We start from the raw sequence: 18875 nt of genomic DNA, 5'->3' as shown, positions 1-18875 counted from the left end.
TCCTTCCCTTCCCTTCCCCTCCGGGCCCCCGTCCCGCCTGCCTGCAGCCTGGGCCAGGGCCCCACCTCCGGAGCAGGGCCTGGGTCCCCCTCCTGCCCACTGATCTCTGTCCACAGGGCCCAATTCCCAACCACCCCTCTCCTGCCCGGGTTGACCTGAACCTCCCCCCGCCCCCCTGCTTCCCTCCTTGAATTGAGCCCAGCCCGGGGCGGCCGGCACCGCATGGCGCGGGGGGAGGCAGCGTTTCCGCCAGGGCAGCGCAGCCGGGTTGCTGGGAGCTGCCTGCAAAAGCACCAGCCCCAGGGGGCCCGCGAGCCGGTGCTTCCGGGACCTGACGCCCTCGCCTGCAGGGGCCTTGTTCCCCCAGGGCCTGCGGGTCCCGTGCTGCGCCCTGGCCATGCTCCCCCCAGAGGCAGGCGTCTGCCCAGTGGGCAAAGAGAATAGCTTACGGTTGGCATCCTCTGCCCTTCCCCCCCGAAATCCAGGGGTTCCCCCGCTGCCACGCCCGCACGGCAGCGTTCCTGGCCGCCGCTTTACTTGGAGCTCGGGGAATCTGCGCTAGCCTGGCTCCCTCCCCCCCCCACCGGGGCCCGATCCCCAGCCACGCGGGGGCCCTGCGCTCCCAGCCCACCCGTCCCCAGAGCAGAAAACAAGTCGGCTTTTAATGGCCGATCCCTCGCTCCCGAGGCTCAGCCAGGGACGGGATTCCTGTAGCGTTGAATGTGATTTTTGTGTCTTCTCCCCTTGCTGCAGCCCCTCCCCCTGATTCCATAACGCAAGGCAGACCTGCCTCGGTCCCCCGCCTCCAGCCCCACCGCGGCTTCCAAAGCGCCATGGGCGCAGTGTTCGCACACTCGCCAGCCGGGCCTGTGAACGGCGCCCACAGAGGGCCGGCATATGCCCACTAGGAGAGGAAAGCGGAGCCCCCCCAACCCGGGTTCTGCTTCCAGACAGCCCAGCCGGCTGCTGTGGCGTGCTCCTTGGATGCGGGGCGCTTGGGGGAGAGTGCAGCTAGCTCTGTCCTTTCTGCTGGTGGTGCACATCCACACGGGCCGTGGCACGCACACATTTATTCCACACATGGAAGATTAGCAGAGCCCTTGTGCTGTGCTGCTGAGGTTTCAAACCGGCTCAGTGCACAAAGCCCCATGACCAGGTAATTCCAAGGGAGGGTGGCTTTGAATCTGCTGCTTGGCTCCAGAAGTCTGCCTGGAGCAGTTCTCCGCTTGCGGGGGAGAGACGGGCCTCTCTGGGGCGGGCAGGCAGGCTGCTCATCCAGAGATCCCTCGCCTCGCGGGCCCGGGGGGACTTGGCAAGGGTTCAGCGAGGCAGAAAGCAGCAGCGAGTGGCCAGGCTGAGGGGACACAGCCTGCCGAGGGGCTGCTCCCAGCCCTGGCTCGTGGGCCCTGGGCCCTGGGCCCTGTTCCTGTCCCAGCTGCAACGCCCTGAGCCAGAGCGGCTCCGCCGGGCCCTTTGGGAGGACGGAGCATGGGGCCCTCGGTGTCCCTTCCCCCCATCCTTTCGCTGTCTCTGGGCTGCCCAGCCCAGTGTGGGGTGGCCCACCCACCTTCCAGGGATGGAATGAGGCCTGAGGGGCTGCGAGGTTCACGTGTGCTTGGCTGGGTCCCCGCAGGCTAATCTTGCCTGTTCACACTCGCGTGAGCTCAGACAAGGAAACGTGACAAAGCACTAAGGCCGGTCGTGGGTTGTGCTGAGGGAGGCCATGGGCCTTGTGTGGTGCGCCGGCCCATGGGCCTTGCAGTGTGCGGGTGGGGCCCTGTACGGCCCGTGGGCCTCGTGCAATGGAGGGGTCTGTATGGCCTGTGGGCCTCCTGCAGTGTGCCAGCGGGGCCCCATATGGTCTGTGGGCCTCGTGCAATGTGCCGGCGGGGGCCTGGGGGCCTCGTGCAATGTGCCGGCGGGAGCCTGGGGGCCTCGTGCAGTGCGTCGGTGGGGCCCCATATGGCCGGTGGGCCTCGTGCAATGCACCAGCGGGAGCCCATGGCCTCGTGCAATGTGCCGGCGGGGGCCTGGGGGCCTCGTGTAGTGCGTCGGTGGGGCCCCATATGGCCGGTGGGCCTTGTGCAATGCACCAGCGGGGCCCCGTCTGGCCCGTGGGCTGAAGGTCGGGCGCTCCGCTCTAGCCCAAAGCTGGGTCACAGGCACGGGAGGGAAGAGCAAACCCAGCAGGTTTCTAAGCCGGTGCCTTCTGTTGGCCCCTGGGCGAGGGGCTGGCTGGAGGGAGCCGCACCAACCAGCCCCGATTTCCAGCCAAACTGTCCCGCCGCTGCCCCAGGCGTGAACCCAGCTCGGCTGCAGCAGGTCCCTGGCTGGGGCTGAGTCTCGCTTGCCTCCCCCGAGCCGGCCGGCTGGCCGGGGAGCAGAGGATACGGCCGGGGCCTGGCTCCTGCCGCAGCCCTGCCTGAGCGCTCAGCGCCGCCCAGCTCCGCGGCTCCGGGGGGGTTTCCGCCTGAGCTAGGATCGAGGTGCCATTTCAGGCTTTCAAGCTAAGAGCCCGAGCGTGGTGGGCGGGGGCCGTGGCTCTGGGATGCGGCACGTGGCCGCTCCGTGCCGCTCGGCGGCTGCATTCTGGGGGATGGGCGCACGCGGCTGCCATCGCCGCCGGGGGCTGTCTGGGGCTTGGAGGGAGAAACTGAGGCACAGACAGGGAGGGGGGACTTGCTGGGGTCCCACAGGAGAGAACCCAGGAGTCCTGGCTCCGCTTCCTCTCCCTGGGGCTCCGAAGGGGCCCTGGAAAGCGGATTTGATCCCAGCCCCTCCCCGGTATTAGCCCTTCCTGTCCCCTCGACCCGGCTGCAGGCAAAGTGCAGAGGCCTTTATTGGGTGGGGTGCTGACCGGGGAGGGGCACCGTGGGGCAGGCTCTTGGCACTCCGCTGGCCCAGAGCTGGGGTGTCCAGGTTCGGGAGGGACCCAGGCGTCCAGGAGGGAGGGGGGAGCAGCCAGTCCAGATCTCTCCTCTGCCCGCCGGCCCCCCGGGCGCGTCCAGGGTGCCGGTCCAGCTCCGCTGTGCCCAGCTGGGCGGGGGGTGCCGGGGACGTGTGGGCTCGGCTGGCAGGAGGGGGAGCGGGATCCGGCCCCGTCTGTCTGTGGGGCAGCCCCCCCGGCTCCTGGTGGCGGGATGGCAGCGTCTCTCCCCCGCTGCCGGGGTACTAGGGGGGCCCCTTGTCGGACAGGTAGGCCGTGAGCGCCGCCACGGCGCCGATGTAGGTGCAGATCCCCAGCAGGATGGAGAGCACGGCCAGGGCGAAGGTCCGGCGCGAGGCCGCCCGCGCCCCCGGGAAGTCGCCCTGGGCTGACGCCTTGTTGGTCTGCGAGGGAGGGGAGGGGGGGTTAGCCAGGGGAATCCCCCACCGTGAGCCCCCTCCCCCTCGCCTGGCTCAATCCCCGAGACCCCCCGCTACCTCCTGGCCTGGGCCCAGGCCACTGCTGGTACCCTGGGACCCCCCGTTCCCAGCCCCCCATGTACCCCAGACACCCGGATCCGCCCCACTCCCTGAGCACTGGGGGTGCAGACTGTGACCCCGGCAATGGGGGCTCCGAGGGACTGGACCCGCCATGGGGGGCAGGGCAGTTCTGCAGATCTCCCATGTACTGCGGCCCCAGCAAACGCCTCGTCCGTCCCGCTCACCTTCTGGGACAGGTGGAAGGCGGCGATGCCCAGGGGCCAGAAGCAGCAGAGCATGGAGAACACGGCCAGGCCCAGGTGGTCCCGCGGCAGCATCACGCCCAAGTCGCTGTCGCTGTCACTCGACGAGTCGTTCTGGGGGGTGGGGAGGGTTCGTCTGGATCGCGGGGTGGGGGCTTCTTCGTGCTCCCCTCGGCAGCCAGTGCTGACCCCAGGAGTCCTGGCTCCTAGCCCCGCAGCTCTAACCGCTAACCCCCCACTCCCCTCCTGGTGCCCAGACCCACAGCTCTAACCACTAGCCCCCACTCCCCTCCTGGCTCCCAGACCCACAGCTCTAACCACTAGCCCCCACTCCCCTCCTGGCGCCCAGACCCACAGCTCTAACCACTAGCCCCCACTCCCCTCCTGGCGCCCAGACCCACAGCTCTAACCACTAGCCCCCACTCCCCTCCTGGCGCCCAGACCCACAGCTCTAACCACTAGTCCCACTCCCCTCCTGGCTCCCAGCCCCACAGCTCTAACCGCTAGTCCCACTCCCCTCCTGGCTTCCAGGCCCCCCTACTCTAACCGCTAGCCCCCACTCCCCTCCTGGCTCCCAGCCCTGCAGCTCTAACCGCTAGTCCCCACTCCCCTCCTGGCTCCCAGCCCTTCAGCTCTAACCGCTAGTCCCCACTCCCCTCCTGGCTCCCAGCCCTTCAGCTCTAACCGCTAGTCCCCACTCCCCTCCTGGCTCCCAGCCCTTCAGCTCTAACCGCTAGCCCCACTCCCCTCCTGGCTCCCAGCCCTTCAGCTCTAACCGCTAGCCCCACTCCCCTCCTGGCTCCCAGCCACAATGCTCCAGAAGAGGAACAGAGCTCTGCAGTCACCCCTGAACCCCGACTCTGGGACCCTGCGGCCATGGGGCAGGCCACGAGGCTCTTTGGCTCAGCTGATTGGACGCTGCCAGAGTCACAGGAGCCCCAGGCCTGGTGAGGGGAGCCGGAGCCGCAGCTGCCAGCCCCTCTCATGAGCAGGGACCCCCAAGCCCTCTCCCCCACGGGCCAGATCCCAGGCTGGGGGCTGGCCAATGATTTACTGACCTGGCCGTAAGCCCCTCCCTGGAGCCGCCGGAGCGAGTGCCCGTGGCAAGTGGCTCATGCTCCCGGCCCGGAAGCCCCCCCCCCTCACCTCCAGCTCAGGCAGTAGCTCCACGTCCCCCACTTCGCAGCAGACCGTGTGAATGTCGCTCTCGGGGTGGAGCTTCCTGGTGCCCGCGGGCGGCTCCCCGAAGGCCGTCTCGCTGTAACCCTGCGTCCTCCAGCCGGGGGGCTCCCCGGCCTTCCGTGGGGGACCCAGCTGGGGGACCGGCTCAGGGCTGCCCAGCGGCTCCGTGGCCCTCTGCAGGGTCCCTGCGTTCAGCAGCTGCTGGGCCAGCTGAGGGGGCGGTGGGGGCAGGCGTCTCCAGCCCGGCCAAGCAAAGAAGCCCGGATGCTCCTGCTGCACCTCCGGAGCCGGGGTGCCCCCGCCGGGCCTGGCCAGCAGCGGCTGCTGTAGGTCCTGGATGTTCTCCATGGCCAGGCCTGCCCGGCAGGGTCTTCAGCTCCTGGGGCACCTGCAGGGGAGGAAGGGGAAAACGTGGGGCCCACGCCGAGGAGCTGCTCCCTTGTTCTCCCCTGCACTGGGGGGAGAGAGCTGAGCCGTCATGCCGGAAACGCCAGAGCTGGGGAGAGAATCCAGGCGTCCTGGATCCCAGCCCCTGGCGCTAACCCCTAGGCCCCGCTCCCCTCCCAGAGGGCACCCCCCCCCCCGGCCTGGACAAAGGGCCTCCCATCCCAGGGAGGAAGAGACATTTGGCGCCGTGTTCTCCCTCGGTGGTGATCAAAACAATCAATCTGGGAAGCCCCCATGGGGCCAAACCCCCAGCGGTTCTGCATTGTGGGAGGCCTGAAATCATGCAGAGAGAAACCAACTTTGGGGCCCAGCCCCAGCCGGGATACCAGGGTAGATGGGCCTGCAGGTGGGCAATTCCTGGTCTCCCTGCCTTCTGCCCCCCCAAGATACGCCACCACCCTGCACCGCTTTTGCCCAGCTCCCTGCTTGGAAGCGTTTCCCTCTCCCTGGCTGCCCACGGGGTCGCCCGGCTGCAGGGCGAGGGTTTGATCGGTGACTGTGGGGAGGAGGCGGTTTGGGCCTTGGGGGCGGCGGGAAGAGGCTGCTGCGTGAGCCAAGGGGGGAGTAGCTGAGCCCCACACGAGGGCCTGGGGGGTAACGCAGCCCCGTCCTGCGGGACGAGCCGGGTGCTGTCGCTGCAGCCCACGGAGGGGTGGCAGAGGTGGGAGTGGAACCCAGGAGTCCTGGCTCCCAGCCCCCTGCTCTAACCACTAGCCCTCACTCCCCCCCAGGTCTCATTTACCGAATCCAGCTGCCGGAGTGTGAGCGCCCACCGGCCGCCAGGGCTCTGGTGAGGACGCGGGGCTGGGCCGGGCGGCGCTGGGGAGCTGCGTCAATCGGCCCCGCTCGCTGAGGCGTGGGAAGCCAGGCGGCGGGGGGCGGGGGGAGGGGGTTTCTCTCTGGGCCCGCTCAGCTCCAGGGAGGCCGCCGGCTCCCCACCCGCTTCTGGGTCCCAGGCTCCTCCCCAGCAGAGGTCGCACCCGCCGCCCCCGTGGCTGCCGTTCCCTGCCCGACACCGACAGGCTGGCAGAGCCCCCGGCACCGGCCCGAGGGCACGTGGGCACCAGCGCAGGGGTACATGGGCCGAGCTCCACCGCCCAGCCCCACTCACCCCACCGGCCCTGGGGGGCCCAGACTTTGCAGGGGGGGTGAGGGGCACATCCCAGTTACCCGCCTGCCCGTCCCCCCCGAGCCTGGACCCTCCTTGCCCCTATTACTGGCTTCTCTGCACCCTCAGCCCCGGGGGACCCTGCCCCTCCCCCCAGCCTTGCTCCCCCCCACAAGCAGCTGGGAAAGTCTCCCCCCCTCGCTCTGCCCCACATCTGCTATGGGGGGCTGGGCTCTGGACCCCTTAGGATTTGGGGGGCTGTGCTGGGCTTAGGCCCCCTTCCCAAATGCACAGCTGGTGCAAAGTGCCCCCGCTCCAGTGCCTGGGACCCCCCCCCCCCCGGCCCCGGCCACTTACAGTTCACGCGGCGCGGGCCTCCGGCCCCCCCGAGCCCGCATGCTGGGGGGCTGGTCCGGCCCCGGCCCCGGCCCCGCGGCAGGAGAAGGGACGATCTCCCCGCACGGAGCCAGCAGCAGCCGGGGAGATGCAGCCGCAGCCGCCAGCCCAGCTCCGCCCCCGCCCCCAAAGGGGCCGGCTCGGGGGCTGGGACAGGCTGTGGGAAGACTGGGGGTTCGGGGGCTGGGGGTAGGTTGGGGGGCTGGCAGCGCTCGGGGGGGCTGGGGGTAGGTTGGGGGGCTGGCAGCGCTCGGGGGGGCTGGGGGTAGGTTGGGGGGCTGGCTGGGCTCGGGGGGGCTGGGGGTAGGTTGGGGGGGCTGGCAGGGTTCGGGGGCGCTGGGGGTAGGTTGGGGGGGCTGGCAGGGCTCGGAGGGCCTGGGGGTAGGTTGGGGGGCTGGCTGGGCTCGGGGGGGCTGGGGGTAGGTTGGGGGGCTGGCAGGGTTCGGGGGCGCTGGGGGTAGGTTGGGGGGCTGGCTGGGCTCGGGGGCGCTGGGGGTAGGTTGGGGGGGCTAGCAGCGCTCGGGGGGGCTGGGGGTAGGTTGGGGGGCTGGCTGGGCTCGGGGGGGCTGGGGGTAGGTTGGGGGGCTGGCTGGGCTCGGGGGCGCTGGGGGTAGGTTGGGGGGCTGGCTGGGCTCGGGGGCGCTGGGGGTAGGTTGGGGGGGCTAGCAGCCCCCGGGGTTGCTGGGGGTAGGTTGGGGGGCTGGCTGGGCTCGGGGGGGCTGGCAGGGCTCGGGGGCGCTGGGGGTAGGTTGGGGGGCTGGCAGGGCTCGGGGGGGCTGGGGGTAGGTTGGGGGGCTGGCAGCGCTCGGGGGGGCTGGGGGTAGGTTGGGGGCTGGCTGGGCTCGGGGGCGCTGGGGGTAGGTTGGGGGGCTGGCAGCGCTCGGGGGGGCTGGGGGTAGGTTGGGGGGCTGGCTGGGCTCGGGGGGGCTGGCAGGGCTCGGGGGCGCTGGGGGTAGGTTGGGGGGCTGGCAGGGCTCGGGGGGGCTGGGGGTAGGTTGGGGGGCTGGCAGCGCTCGGGGGGGCTGGGGGTAGGTTGGGGGGCTGGCTGGGCTCGGGGGGGCTGGCAGGGCTCGGGGGCGCTGGGGGTAGGTTGGGGGGCTGGCAGGGCTCGGGGGGGCTGGGGGTAGGTTGGGGGGCTGGCAGCGCTCGGGGGGGCTGGGGGTAGGTTGGGGGCTGGCTGAGCTCGGGGGCGCTGGGGGTAGGTTGGGGGGCTGGCAGCGCTCGGGGGGGCTGAGGGTAGGTTGGGGGGCTGGCAGAGCTCGGGGGCGCTGGGGGTAGGTTGGGGGGCTGGCAGCGCTCGGGGGGGCTGGGGGTAGGTTGGGGGCTGGCTGGGCTCGGGGGCGCTGGGGGTAGGTTGGGGGGCTGGCAGCGCTCGGGGGGGCTGGGGGTAGGTTGGGGGGCTGGCAGAGCTCGGGGGCGCTGGGGGTAGGTTGGGGGGCTGGCTGGGCTCGGGGGGGGCTGGGGGTAGGTTGGGGGGCTGGCAGCGGTCCGGGGGTTGGGGGCTGGGCTCTCCAGAAGCTCTCCGGGCTCGCTCCTACGCGCCTGGGCCGGGGGGGGGGGGGGGGGGCCTTGTGTCGCTGCTGTGTGCCCCCCCCCTTCCCGCTGGCACCGGCTCGCTGCGCTGGGGGGACGGGACGCGCGGGGCCGGGGGAGCGGAGCGGTGTTGGGAGGGGGAAATCCGGGGGGGCGCGGGAGCGAGCGGCGCTGGGGGGGGAGCGAAGGGGGTGCGTGGGGCGGGGGGGGGGAGCGGAGCGGCGCTGGTGGAGGGATCCGGGGGGGGCGGGGAGCGGAGCGGCGCTGGGGGGGGAGCGGAGCGGCGCTGGGGGAGGGGAGCGAGGGGGGTGCGTGGGGGGGGGAGCGGAGCGGCGCTGGGGGAGGATGCGTGGGGCCGGGGGGCGGAGCGGCGCAGGGAGGGGTGCGCGGGGCGGGGGAGCGGAGCGGCGCTGGGGGAGGGATCGGGGGGGGGCGGGGAGCGGAGCGGCGCTGGGGGGGGATCCGGGGGGGGGGCGGGGAGCGGAGCGGCGCTGGGGGAGGGATCGGGGGGGGCGGGGAGCGGAGCGGCGCTGGGGGAGGATGCGTGGGGCCGGGGGGCGGAGCGGCGCAGGGAGGGGTGCGCGGGGCGGGGGAGCGGAGCGGCGCTGGGGGAGGGATCGGGGGGGCGGGGAGCGGAGCGGCGCTGGGGGGGATCCGGGGGGGGGGGCGGGGAGCGGAGCGGCGCTGGGGGGGGATCCGGGGGGGGCGGGGAGCGGAGCGGCGCTGGGGGCTGGAGCCAAGCGCCCGGGTGAATCACTAATCGGCGGCCCGCGAGCGAGGGGGAGGCGGGGGAGGGAACAGGCAGGTGGTGGGGGGCTGCGGGCGGGAGCGGGGGGGGGGCAGGGCTGGGGGAGGCTTCCACGGGTCTGTCGTGGCAGGGAGAGGCTGCAGCACGTGCACTGTGTCCTTGTGCCCCAAGGCCCCACCAGGCGGGGGGGGGGGGGGGGGGGGGGTTGCTGAGTGGGGCAGGTGAGGGGGAGGTCACCGGGCTGTGTGGGGGGGGTCACTGCATGAGGGGCACCGTGTGGGGCGGTTGCTATATGGGTGGGGGGCACCATGGGGGGCGGGGCCTCTGCCCTGTGGGGCCTGAAGGAGCTACCAGGAGCTTCTGCTTCCTTCCCTGTTTTGGCAGCATCTGGACCCCTCCCCCCCCCCCCCCTGTGCCAGGCGCTGCCGGTTCCTGCCCTTTGCTGGGGACGTGGGGCCTAGGGCTGAGTTGCCCAGAGGGCTTGGGGGTCACAGAGGGGTCACAGCCCTGCAGGCCCCAATGGAGCTCAGTTCCCCCCCATTCTGCATCTATCTCCCCCCTCCGTTCCCACCCTCCTCCCCATCTGCTGAGGCTGCTCTCAAACGCTGCGGGGGGGGAAGCTTGGCAGCAAGGCCTAGTGCGCAGAGCCCTAGACTGGGCCTCAGGAGACCCAGCGTCCCAATCCTGGCCTGTCACTGTCGTGCTCCGTGCCTCAGTTTCCCCAGCTGCAAGGGAGGACTAGCGACCCCCGCCCCTGAGAGAGGTGCCAGCGTGTGGCTGAGGGAGGGGGCTGGGGGCTGGGGGGCCAGCCACAGGGGGATCCATTAGTCAGCGCAAGGTGCGGGGGTCGGACGTCAATGTCATGGCTGCTGCATAATCAGCCCCCATCCCACCAAGCAGGAGTGCGGCTGTTAAAGGCCCCAGCCCCCCCCTCCACCCCCCAGCTGCCGCCTCTTGCATGTGGAGGTGGGAGCAGCCACCGGGGACCCAGGAGTCCTGTAGCCAAACGCACCCGCTGCTGTTCATGGATTTCCTTCTAGCCCCACGGGGACATTGGCCCCCAGCCCTGCCGGTGCCCCTCTCTCCTGCCCCCCAGCCCCTGCCCCCCCAGCCCTGCCGGTGCCCCTCGCTCCGACCCACAGCCACTGCCCCCCCAGCCCTGCCGGTGCCCCTCGCTCCGACCCGCAGCCACTGCCCCCCCAGCCCTGCCGGTGCCCCTCTCTCCTGCCCCCCAGCCCCTGCCCCCCCAGCCCTGCCGGTGCCCCTCGCTCCGACCCGCAGCCACTGCCCCCCCAGCCCTGCCGGTGCCCCTCTCTCCTGCCCCCCAGCCCCTGCCCCCCCAGCCCTGCCGGTGCCCCTCTCTCCTGCCCCCCAGCCCCTGCCCCCCCAGCCCTGCCGGTGCCCCTCGCTCCGACCCACAGCCCCTGCCCCCCCAGCCCTGCCGGTGCCCCTCGCTCCGACCCACAGCCCCTGCCCCCCCAGCCCTGCCGGTGCCCCTCGCTCCGACCCGCAGCCACTGCCCCCCCAGCCCTGCCGGTGCCCCTCGCTCCGACCCACAGCCCCTGCCCCCCGAGCCCTGCCGGTGCCCCTCTCTCCTGCCCCCCAGCCCCTGCCCCCCCAGCCCTGCCGGTGCCCCTCGCTCCGACCCGCAGCCCCTACCCCCCCAGCTCTGTTGGATCCCATGTCTCTCTCTGGGGAACAGCCCAACTCAAGCTCCCTGCCCCAAGGGTTTTGCGATGGAGCCGACCAGACCGGGCATCTCTGGATCCAGACAGTAACAAGCCACCAGGACACAGGCCTGGTCTGGGTGTGAACCAGCCTGGTTTTGTCCCCCCCCCCCACCTTGGCCCTCACGCCGGGTGGGGCTAGCCAGGCACAAAGCTGGGCTAGTGGGGATCCAGCCAGAGTTGGACCAGGCTCAGGCTCAGCCTGCTGGTGCCCCCCCGCCTGGGCCCTGTGCTGGGAAGCAGACGGGGCGTGGTGCATTAGGCGCCTGTGCTCTCAGCTTCTCGCCAGCATTTTAGAACCCTGCTCGGAGCCCGTGGGGGGCTGGAAACAGCAGGTTTCCAAGGGACGCTAGAGCAAAGGGCCCATGATGCCAGGAGAGAGCAACATGGTGCCTGCTATCTGGCAGGAAGGGCCCGTGGTTATAGCTGAAGGGGGAGAGGATGGTGCTAGGACTCCTGGGTTCTCTCCCCAGCTCCGCCACTGATGTCCACCACGATTATGGGCATGCGCTCTCTGTGCCTCAGTTTCCCCCTCCACTGCATTGTGAAGCACTTTCAGTTCTGCCTGATCCCGCCCTCTTTGCAGCAGTAGCCAGTCGCCAGTCGGGTGGCAAGTGTGAAAACGCAGGGTGGCCACAGGCAGACAAAGCCCCAAATATCTGGACTGTCCCTATAAAATGGGGACACCTGGTCACCCTAATGGCCACCCAGCTAGGGCCCAGGGGGCTCTTTCCGTAACGGGTGCTCTCGGGCAGGGTGGGCCTGTGGGACTCACTGCCACAAGATGTCACCATGGCCGAGCACAGTGCAGGACCCACCGAGCTTGGCTCTTGGGTTAGATCAGGGCTGAGTGAACGAAGTCAGAGGTGCCCCTTGGGTGTGCTGCAGGGGTCTCTGCTTGGCGGTGGCTCGTCCCTGCTGAGTGTCCAAGGCCCAGCAGTGCGCAGGGCGTGGCCCGGGGGTGGAGGGTGAAGTGCCTGGAGCAGGGGGTCAGATTTTGTGTCTGGCTGTGGGCGGGGGCGGGGGATGGCTGGTCCATGCAGGCTGGCAGATCCAGGGCGGGGTGGCTGCCTACGTTTGCTGAGGGTCTGTCTCCCTCTGGACAACGCGCTGGGCACTGGGGGCCGGGAAGGCCAGCGGCCCAGCGGCTGGTGCCTGGCGCTCGGTCTGCTGGGCTCCAGCTCGACCATCAGATACGGGCTGGGACGGGCGGGGCTGGGGCCTGGACTCAGGCAGGCCCTGAGCTCAGCCCTGGTGCTCCCACAGTGCCCCCCCCCCGCGTTCCCATGGTGCCCCACAATCTCCTCCCCCGTTGCTATGGTGTTCCCATGATGCCCCTCCCCCGTTGCTATGGTGTTCCCATGATGCCCCTCCCCCGTTGCCATGATGCCCCTCCCTCGTTGCCATGGTGTTCCCAGATTCCCCTCCCCCGTTGCTATGGTGTTCCCATGATGCCCCTCCCCTGTTGCCATGATGCCCCTCCCCCGTTGCCATGGTGTTCCCAGATTCCCCTCCCCCGTTGCCATGGTGTTCCCAGATTCCCCTCCCCCGTTGCCATGGTGTTCCCATGATGCCCCTCCCCCGTTGCCATGGTGTTCCCAGATTCCCCTCCCCCGTTGCCATGGTGTTCCCATGATGCCCCTCCCCCGTTGCCATGGTGTTCCCATGATGCCCCTCCCCTGTTGCCACGGTGCTCTCACGAAGCGCAGCCCCCACGCTGCCAAGCTCGCTGCCCTTCCCAAAGATGGCTGCCTCCAGGGCTTTGCTCCGCCCAATAGCGGCGTCCCCGGCCCGTCATGACCCATCCAAGATGGCGCCGCCTTCACGACTCTCTTTGCCACAGTCAAGATGGCGGCGAACTCTTGTCGTCTTCCTGGGCGGGGCCTGCGCCAAGCGCCGTCACGTGCCCCTGCGCCAGCCAATCAGGATTCGGCGTTGGGGAGGAGCCCGCCGCCGTTGCCGTAGCAGCCGCGGGCTCGCGAGCGGCGCGCGGCGGAGCCGGGCCCGTGGCGCGAGCGGGTCTGTAGCTCTTCAGGGAGGGCGGGGCGGTGGGATGGTGGCCGCGCAGTGCGCATGCGTTTGGTGTCGCTCCTGCCTGCCCTTCCCGGCCCCCGCCGTTACACGGTGTGAGCTGAGCACGCGCCCGGCGCCTTGTCCCCGCCCCGAGACACACGTGGGGGGGGCCGGGCCCTGGGGCGGGGCAATGGGGGCGGGGCCCGGGGTGGAGAATGGGCGGGGCCAGTGGGGGCAGGGCCCGGGGTGAAGGAGGGGCGGGGCCAGTGGGGGCGGGGCCCGGGGTGACGGAGGGGCGTGGCCAGTGGGGGCGGGGCCCGATGTGAAGGAGGGGCGTGGCCAATGGGGGCGTGGCCCGGGGTGAAGGAGGGGCGTGGCCAGTGGGGCGGGGCCCGATGTGAAGGAGGGGCGTGGCCAGTGGGGGCGGGGCCCGGGGTGAAGGAGGGGCGGGGCCAGTGGGGGCGGGGTCCGGGGTGAAGGAGGGGCGGGGGTCAGTGGGGGCGGGGCCCGGGGTGGAGAATGGGCGGGGCCAGTGGGGGCGGGGCCCGGGGTGAAGGAGGGGCGGGGGTCAGTGGGGGCGGGGCCCGGGGTGGAGAATGGGCGGGGCCAGTGGGGGCGGGGCCCGGGGTGAAGGAGGGGCGTGGCCAGTGGGGGCGGGGCCCGGGGTGAAGGAGGGGCGGGGCCAGTGGGGGCGGGGCCCGATGTGAAGGAGGGGCGTGGCCAGTGGGGGCGGGGCCCGATGTGAAGGAGGGGCGTGGCCAGTGGGGGCGGGGCCCGAGGGTGCTGATGTCTCAGCAGTGGGGGGGGTCTCTTGCCTTTCAGGGGTGCTGCTCCCAGAGGGGGGTTGCCCTGGGGCGGGGGTCTCCCCACAAGGGTGCAGCCCCCACTGGGCGGGGAGGGGCTGGTCTGCAGCGCCCGCCCCCCCAGCACCGTGCCGGGCATGGAGCCGGGTATCCAGGCGGGTCCCGCGGCCCCCCCAGAGCAGGCGGCCGGACCTTCAGCTGCCCAGGGCTCTGCCCCGCTGCAGCAGCCCAGCGGCGGGTCCCTGGCGGGTTGGCCCCCAGCAATTTCAGCCCTTGTGGGGCAGGTGCCCCAAGGACCCGCCGCAAGGAGGGCAGCTCGGTGCCGCTTCCTTGGGAAGGAGCTAGAGCTGGGGCTGAGCGTCAGGATGCCTGGGGTCTTTCTGGCGGTGGGAGGGCAGTGGGGGCTAGTGGTTAGGGAGCGAGCAGGGGCTGGGAGCCAGGACTCCTGGGTTCTATTTCTAACCCCCCTCTTGGGTCGCCCGCGGCAGGACCATGGCCGAAGTGCACATCATCGGGCAGCTCGTGGGCGCCAGCGGCTTCCCCCGCTCCAGCCTCTTCTGCAAGTGGGGAATCCACACAGGTCAGCCAGAGCCACGGGCACCCGCGAGGCTGGGGGGTGGCATCTGCGGTGAACGGGCTGGAGAGGCCCAGAGCCAGAGCCAGCGGGTTGGAGAACTGGGGGCCCAGTCTTGTGGGTTCTATCCCAGGCCTAGCGGTTAGAGCCAGGGCTGGGAGCCCCTCGCTGACCATGCTCCCCCCCCCCAGGCGGCGCCTGGAAGCTGCTCTCCGGCCTGCGGGAGGGGCAGACACAGGTGGATCACCCCCAGCTGGACGACGTGGCCTATTGGTCCCACCCCATCGACGTGCACTTCGCCACCAAGGGCTTGCAGGGTAAGCGGGGGCCGCCGGCCCCAGGGCCAACCCCCTCTGTCCGGGGTGCCTGGATCTCCGAACCGGCCTGGGGGCAGGGCCAGTGGTACGGGCAGGTGGCTGCCAGGGGGCCCATCTCTCCCCCCACGTTCTGGGTGGCCCCCGGAGGCTGGGCAGGGCAGGGCAGGGCAGACTTCCCCCTGGACACAGGTTTCAGCCCTGGTCTTGTGTCCCTGTCCCCACGGGACAGACAGCCCAGGAGATGGGGAAAGGCGCTGGCTGGTGGTGTTCTTTGTACGCTGGGCGCCTGTGCCACTGCTCAGGAGAGAGTCCGGCGCTGCCCAGCCGGCGAGGAGAGCGCCCACCGCTAGGTTTTGTTTCTCTTGGTGGTGCACATCCACACGTGCCCCCGTGTACAGCATAAAATTATTCCGCGCGTGGGTGGCAAAGCCCTGCAGTGGCTGGAGGAGCTGAGAGGGAACCTTGCAGGCCCAGCGCAAAGCGAGTTCCTCTCAGTGAAAGGCATTTTGCCTCCTGTCCAGAACCCCCAGAGGCGGTTTGTTGCCCAGTGATCTGGGGTTTTCTGCCCTCCTTTCAGCCCCCAAGGCAGGTCCTGGAGGGGGACAGATGCAGCCCCACGTCCCCCTGTCCCGGCTGCAGGAGAAAGGCTGGTGGCTCCTATGGGACGGGGCATGGAGCATGCGGCCCATCCCCTCTCGGGGTGCTGGCCCAGGCAGTGCCAGGGTTGGGGGCTCTGACGGGTCCCCTCTCTCCACCAGGCTGGCCCAAGCTGCACGTGCAGGTCTGGCACCAGGACGCCTTCGGGCGCAGCGAGCTGTACGGCTACGGCTTCTGCCACGTGCCCTGCAGCCCGGGCTGGCACGCGCTGGCCTGCGCCACCTGGCAGCCCCTGGGCTCCTGGCAGGAGCGGCTCTCCCAGCTCTTCGTGGGCGGGGGGCCCCAGCTGCTGAACAGCGACCTGATCTACACGGGGGCCGACCGGTACCGCCTGCAGACCGTCGCCGCCGGCACCGTGCACCTACAGCTGGGCGTGCTGCTGCGCAACTTCGCCCGCTACGGGGTGGAGTGCTAGCAGGGGGCTTGCTGTGGGGCGGGGCGCTGGGGGGGGCAGGTGGGGAGGGGGTCCTGCTGGGGTGCTGGGGGGCAGGTGGGCCCCTGCTGGGGGGCAGAGGAATGGAGGGGCCCCTGCCGTGGGGCGGGGCGCTGGGGGGCAGGTGGGTCACTGCAGGCCGTATGAAACCCCACCGTGGGCTGGAGTATGAGGGGTCTGCCCAGATCCAGTGCCTGATGCTGGAGGAGCCCCAGGATCCAGGGGGGTGGCCCCCTGGGGCCCCGCAGCTTTGTGGCCCCCACACACTTGGACAGTTCAGACATTTCGCCCCCTTCCCATGGCTCTCTTGGTAAGGACAAGAGCATGGGGGAGCCGTTCCTGGGCCCCCGAGCAGCCTAGGGCAGGGGGTTGGGCTGGCCCGGGCTTACCGAGGGGGGGCCTGGTTCCAGGGAGTTGATGGTTCCCGTGGGGGACAGGCAGGGCCCCTGGGTTCTTTCCCCAGCTCTGGTGCCGTGGGCTGGTCTCTGTGCCCTCTGTGTAAGGGGCAGCGTTGCCCTGGGGTGTGGCGAGCGCCCGCAGTGCTGGGCATGTGGGGGGCAGGCAGGGATGGGATCCCTCAGAGCCATGGGGAGCGCTGGGGGCTGGCGGGGGCCCCCTCCCCCCGTCTTCTCAGCTACCTACTGAATAACTCCCCCCTCTTTATAAAGATCCTTTGAGTGAATGGCTTTTCCCAGGTGTCTCTGCCTCTGTCCCTCGCCTGGGGCCCTGCAGCAAAGGTTGTGGGGCTGTAGCTCTTGAGGGGTGTGGGGGCGCGGGGAGAGAAGTAATCAGCATCTGCCCAGTGCTGGGTTCCTTAACCTGGGGAATTCCTTGCCCGCAAGGCTGGGGGGAGGCCACAAAATCCCTGAGGGCTTGGGGAGGGGTGAGTGTTCCCTGCATCGCTCCCTGGCTCGCGGGGCCCCAATTGCGTGGGGCTGGGGGCTCTAGCTCACGCTCTGCCCCCTGCCAGGGCAAAGCTGGGGGGCGCCCGCAGGGGTTGGCGGCTGGTGCTGTTCCTGCGTTGTTCCAGCAGAGGGCGCCACGGCCTGGACGCGCTCCCGGCCCGGCAGGGGGCATCAGCGCCTGGACCGGTCCTGCAGGGGCTGGAAAGGGGGGGGGGGCAAATGTCTGCTCCCCTTGTCCCCCGCCCCATCCTCGAGCTCCCTCCCGTGCCAGGCGCGGGCCCGTGCACCCCCCGCCTGGCAGCGTCCCCCTTTGTACGAGGGGTCGCCAGGGGGGCTGCGGGCCGGGAGCGAGGGGCGCTGTGGGGGGGGGCTGCGGGCCGGGAGCGAGGGGCGCTGGGGGGGGGGCTGCGGGCCGGGAGCGAGGGGGGCTGGCAGGGCCGGGCTGGGGGGCTGCGGGCCGAGAGCGAGGGGCGCTGGGGGGGGGGCTGCGGGCCGGGAGCGAGGGGGGCTGGCAGGGCCGGGCTGGGGGGCTGCGGGCCGGGAGCGAGGGGCGCTGGGGGGGGGGGCTGCGGGCGAGGGGCGCTGGCAGGGCCGGGCTGGGGGGGCTGCGGGCCGGGAGCGAGGGGCGCTGGCAGGGCCGGGCTGGGAGCGAGGGGCGCTGGGGGGGGGGCTGCGGGCGAGGGGCGCTGGCAGGGCCGGGCTGGGGGCCAGACTAGTACCCGGGGTCCTGACTCTCCTTCCTCCCAGAGCCAGGACACACCCACCCGCCTCCCATCCCAGTGCTGGCCCAGGACCCCTGCCCGCCCCCCGCTGCCCACCGACCCGGGCCCCCGGCTCCACCCCCGCCCGGCCTAATCAGGGGTGAAATTCCAGGCAGGGCTGGCGGGAGCCGTCCCGGAGCCTCCGTGCCAGCGCCCGGTCTTCCCAGCAGGCAGGTCTGGCTGCAGCGCTGCCCTGGGCCGTGTGCCCGCGCGGGGACTGGTCACCCTCCTGCTCCGGCGGGCGGGCGCGGGGCAGAGGGAGCCGGCTCCGCATGATCCCACTAACGGGGCAGCCTGGAGCGGAAGAGCCACGGCCCCTTCCACAGGCCGGACTCCTGGGTTCTGTGGGAGGGGAGCGGGGCCTAGTGGTGAGATCAGGGGGGCTGGGAGCCAGAACTGGTGGGTTCTGTGGGAGGGGAGCAGGGCCTAGTGGTGAGATCAGGGGGCTGGGAGCCAGGACTCCTGGGTTCCGTGGGAGGGGAGCGGGGCCTAGTGGTGAGATCAGGGGGGCTGGGAGCCAGAACTCCTGGGTTCTGTGGGAGGGGAGCGGGGCCTAGTGGTGAGATCAGGGGGGCTGGGAGCCAGAACTGGTGGGTTCTGTGGGAGGGGAGCGGGGCCTAGTGGTGAGATCAGGGGGCTGGGAGCCAGAACTCCTGGTTCCGTGGGAGGGGAGCAGGGGCCTAGTGGTGAGATCAGGGGGCTGGGAGCCAGGACTGGTGGGTTCTGCGGGAGGGGAGCGGGGCCTAGTGGTGAGATCAGGGGGCTGGGAGCCAGGACTGGTGGGTTCTGCGGGAGGGGAGCGGGGCCTAGTGGTGAGATCAGGGGGCTGGGAGCCAGGACTGGTGGGTTCTGCGGGAGGGGAGCGGGGCCTAGTGGTGAGATCAGGCGGCTGGGAGCCAGGACTGGTGGGTTCTGCGGGAGGGGAGCGGGGCCTAGTGGTGAGATCAGGGGGCTGGGAGCCAGGACTGGTGGGTTCTGTGGGAGGGGAGCAGGGCCTAGTGGTGAGATCAGGGGGCTGGGAGCCAGGACTGTGGCTGGGCTGTCTCACTCGTTTCCATACCCCCCCATCTCTCCTCAGAGCCCCCGGCCCCTGGGCAGCCCCCCGGCCAGTCCTCTCTCTTCCCACTGTTGGCAGATGGGTTGAGGGGAAACTGAGGCACCGGGCAGGGACTTGCCAGAGGCCGTGCTGCGAATCAGCGCTCGAGCCAGGTTTAGAAGGGGGCGTGGCCTCCTCAGGCTCCCTGGGCTTCGTCTCGGCTGAGCTCAGAGCAGCCGCAGGCCCGGCGCCCGCCAGCAGAGGGCCCCCCAACCGCATTTTTGGGGTGTCCCCATTGGCCTCGTGGGGACTTGCCTGCTGGACGCTGAGGGCGCCTTGGGGTGACCTGGAGCCCAAGCATGCGGGGCCTGGGGGAGCCCCTGGGGCTGCTGTGCACAGCTGGGAGCCAACACTCCCGGCCCTAGCTCGGGGAGCGGCGTCTAGTGGTGAGAGCAGGAGGGGATTGGCGCTCTGTGACCCTGGCCTGCTGCGTGCCTCAGTTTCCCCAAATGGTTCTTGCTTGGGAGGGGGGGAGTCTGATACCGTCGGGGACCCGGGATTGGAAGG

The 18875-nt window shown here is 71.2% G+C and overlaps 2 protein-coding genes across 3 annotated transcripts; one reads left to right on the top strand and one right to left on the bottom strand.

The window, feature by feature from the left end:
* Window positions 1–2341: 2341 nt before the first annotated feature.
* TMEM91 (transmembrane protein 91) lies at window positions 2342–6965 on the bottom strand. Its single transcript, XM_075917830.1, has 4 exons — window positions 6763–6965; window positions 4815–5238; window positions 3651–3782; window positions 2342–3330 (listed from the first exon to the last, which is right to left on the bottom strand). The coding sequence occupies exons 2-4, from the start codon at window positions 5196–5198 to the stop codon at window positions 3172–3174; spliced, it is 675 nt and encodes a 224-aa protein (XP_075773945.1). The 5' UTR covers window positions 5199–5238; window positions 6763–6965; the 3' UTR covers window positions 2342–3171.
* A 5720-nt stretch (window positions 6966–12685) lies between these two features.
* Window positions 12686–16292, top strand: B9D2 (B9 domain containing 2). 2 transcript variants are annotated; one of them, XM_075917816.1, is made up of 4 exons: window positions 12686–12828; window positions 14114–14205; window positions 14391–14516; window positions 15275–16292. In XM_075917816.1, the coding sequence occupies exons 2-4, from the start codon at window positions 14118–14120 to the stop codon at window positions 15586–15588; spliced, it is 528 nt and encodes a 175-aa protein (XP_075773931.1). In that variant the 5' UTR covers window positions 12686–12828; window positions 14114–14117; the 3' UTR covers window positions 15589–16292. The 2 variants fall into 2 exon arrangements, with proteins under 2 accessions (XP_075773931.1, XP_075773932.1); XM_075917817.1 differs by lacking the exon at window positions 12686–12828 and adding an exon at window positions 12885–12935.
* Window positions 16293–18875: the final 2583 nt, after the last annotated feature.

Source organism: Pelodiscus sinensis, unplaced genomic scaffold (assembly GCF_049634645.1).
Source record: "Pelodiscus sinensis isolate JC-2024 unplaced genomic scaffold, ASM4963464v1 ctg146, whole genome shotgun sequence".
Taxonomy (NCBI): domain Eukaryota; kingdom Metazoa; phylum Chordata; order Testudines; family Trionychidae; genus Pelodiscus; species Pelodiscus sinensis.
The sequence above is the reverse complement of the archived record's forward strand: the minus strand, read 5'-3'. Positions and strand labels throughout refer to the sequence as shown.

What these genes read in the sequence shown, in the direction of transcription:
- TMEM91 (XM_075917830.1), bottom strand. Translation starts at nt 5,198, where the DNA reads ATGGAGAACATCCAGGACCTACAGCAGCCGCTGCTGGCCAGGCCCGGC. An exon ending in AGCTACTGCCTGAGCTGGAG is followed by an intron (nt 3,783 to 4,814) that starts GTGAGGGGGGGG and finishes CCCACCCCCCAG; the next exon opens with AACGACTCGTCGAGTGACAG. An exon ending in CCTTCCACCTGTCCCAGAAG is followed by an intron (nt 3,331 to 3,650) that starts GTGAGCGGGACG and finishes CCTCCCTCGCAG; the next exon opens with ACCAACAAGGCGTCAGCCCA.
- B9D2 (XM_075917816.1), top strand. Translation starts at nt 14,118, where the DNA reads ATGGCCGAAGTGCACATCATCGGGCAGCTCGTGGGCGCCAGCGGCTTC. An exon ending in CAAGTGGGGAATCCACACAG is followed by an intron (nt 14,206 to 14,390) that starts GTCAGCCAGAGC and finishes CCCCCCCCCCAG; the next exon opens with GCGGCGCCTGGAAGCTGCTC. An exon ending in CGCCACCAAGGGCTTGCAGG is followed by an intron (nt 14,517 to 15,274) that starts GTAAGCGGGGGC and finishes TCTCTCCACCAG; the next exon opens with GCTGGCCCAAGCTGCACGTG.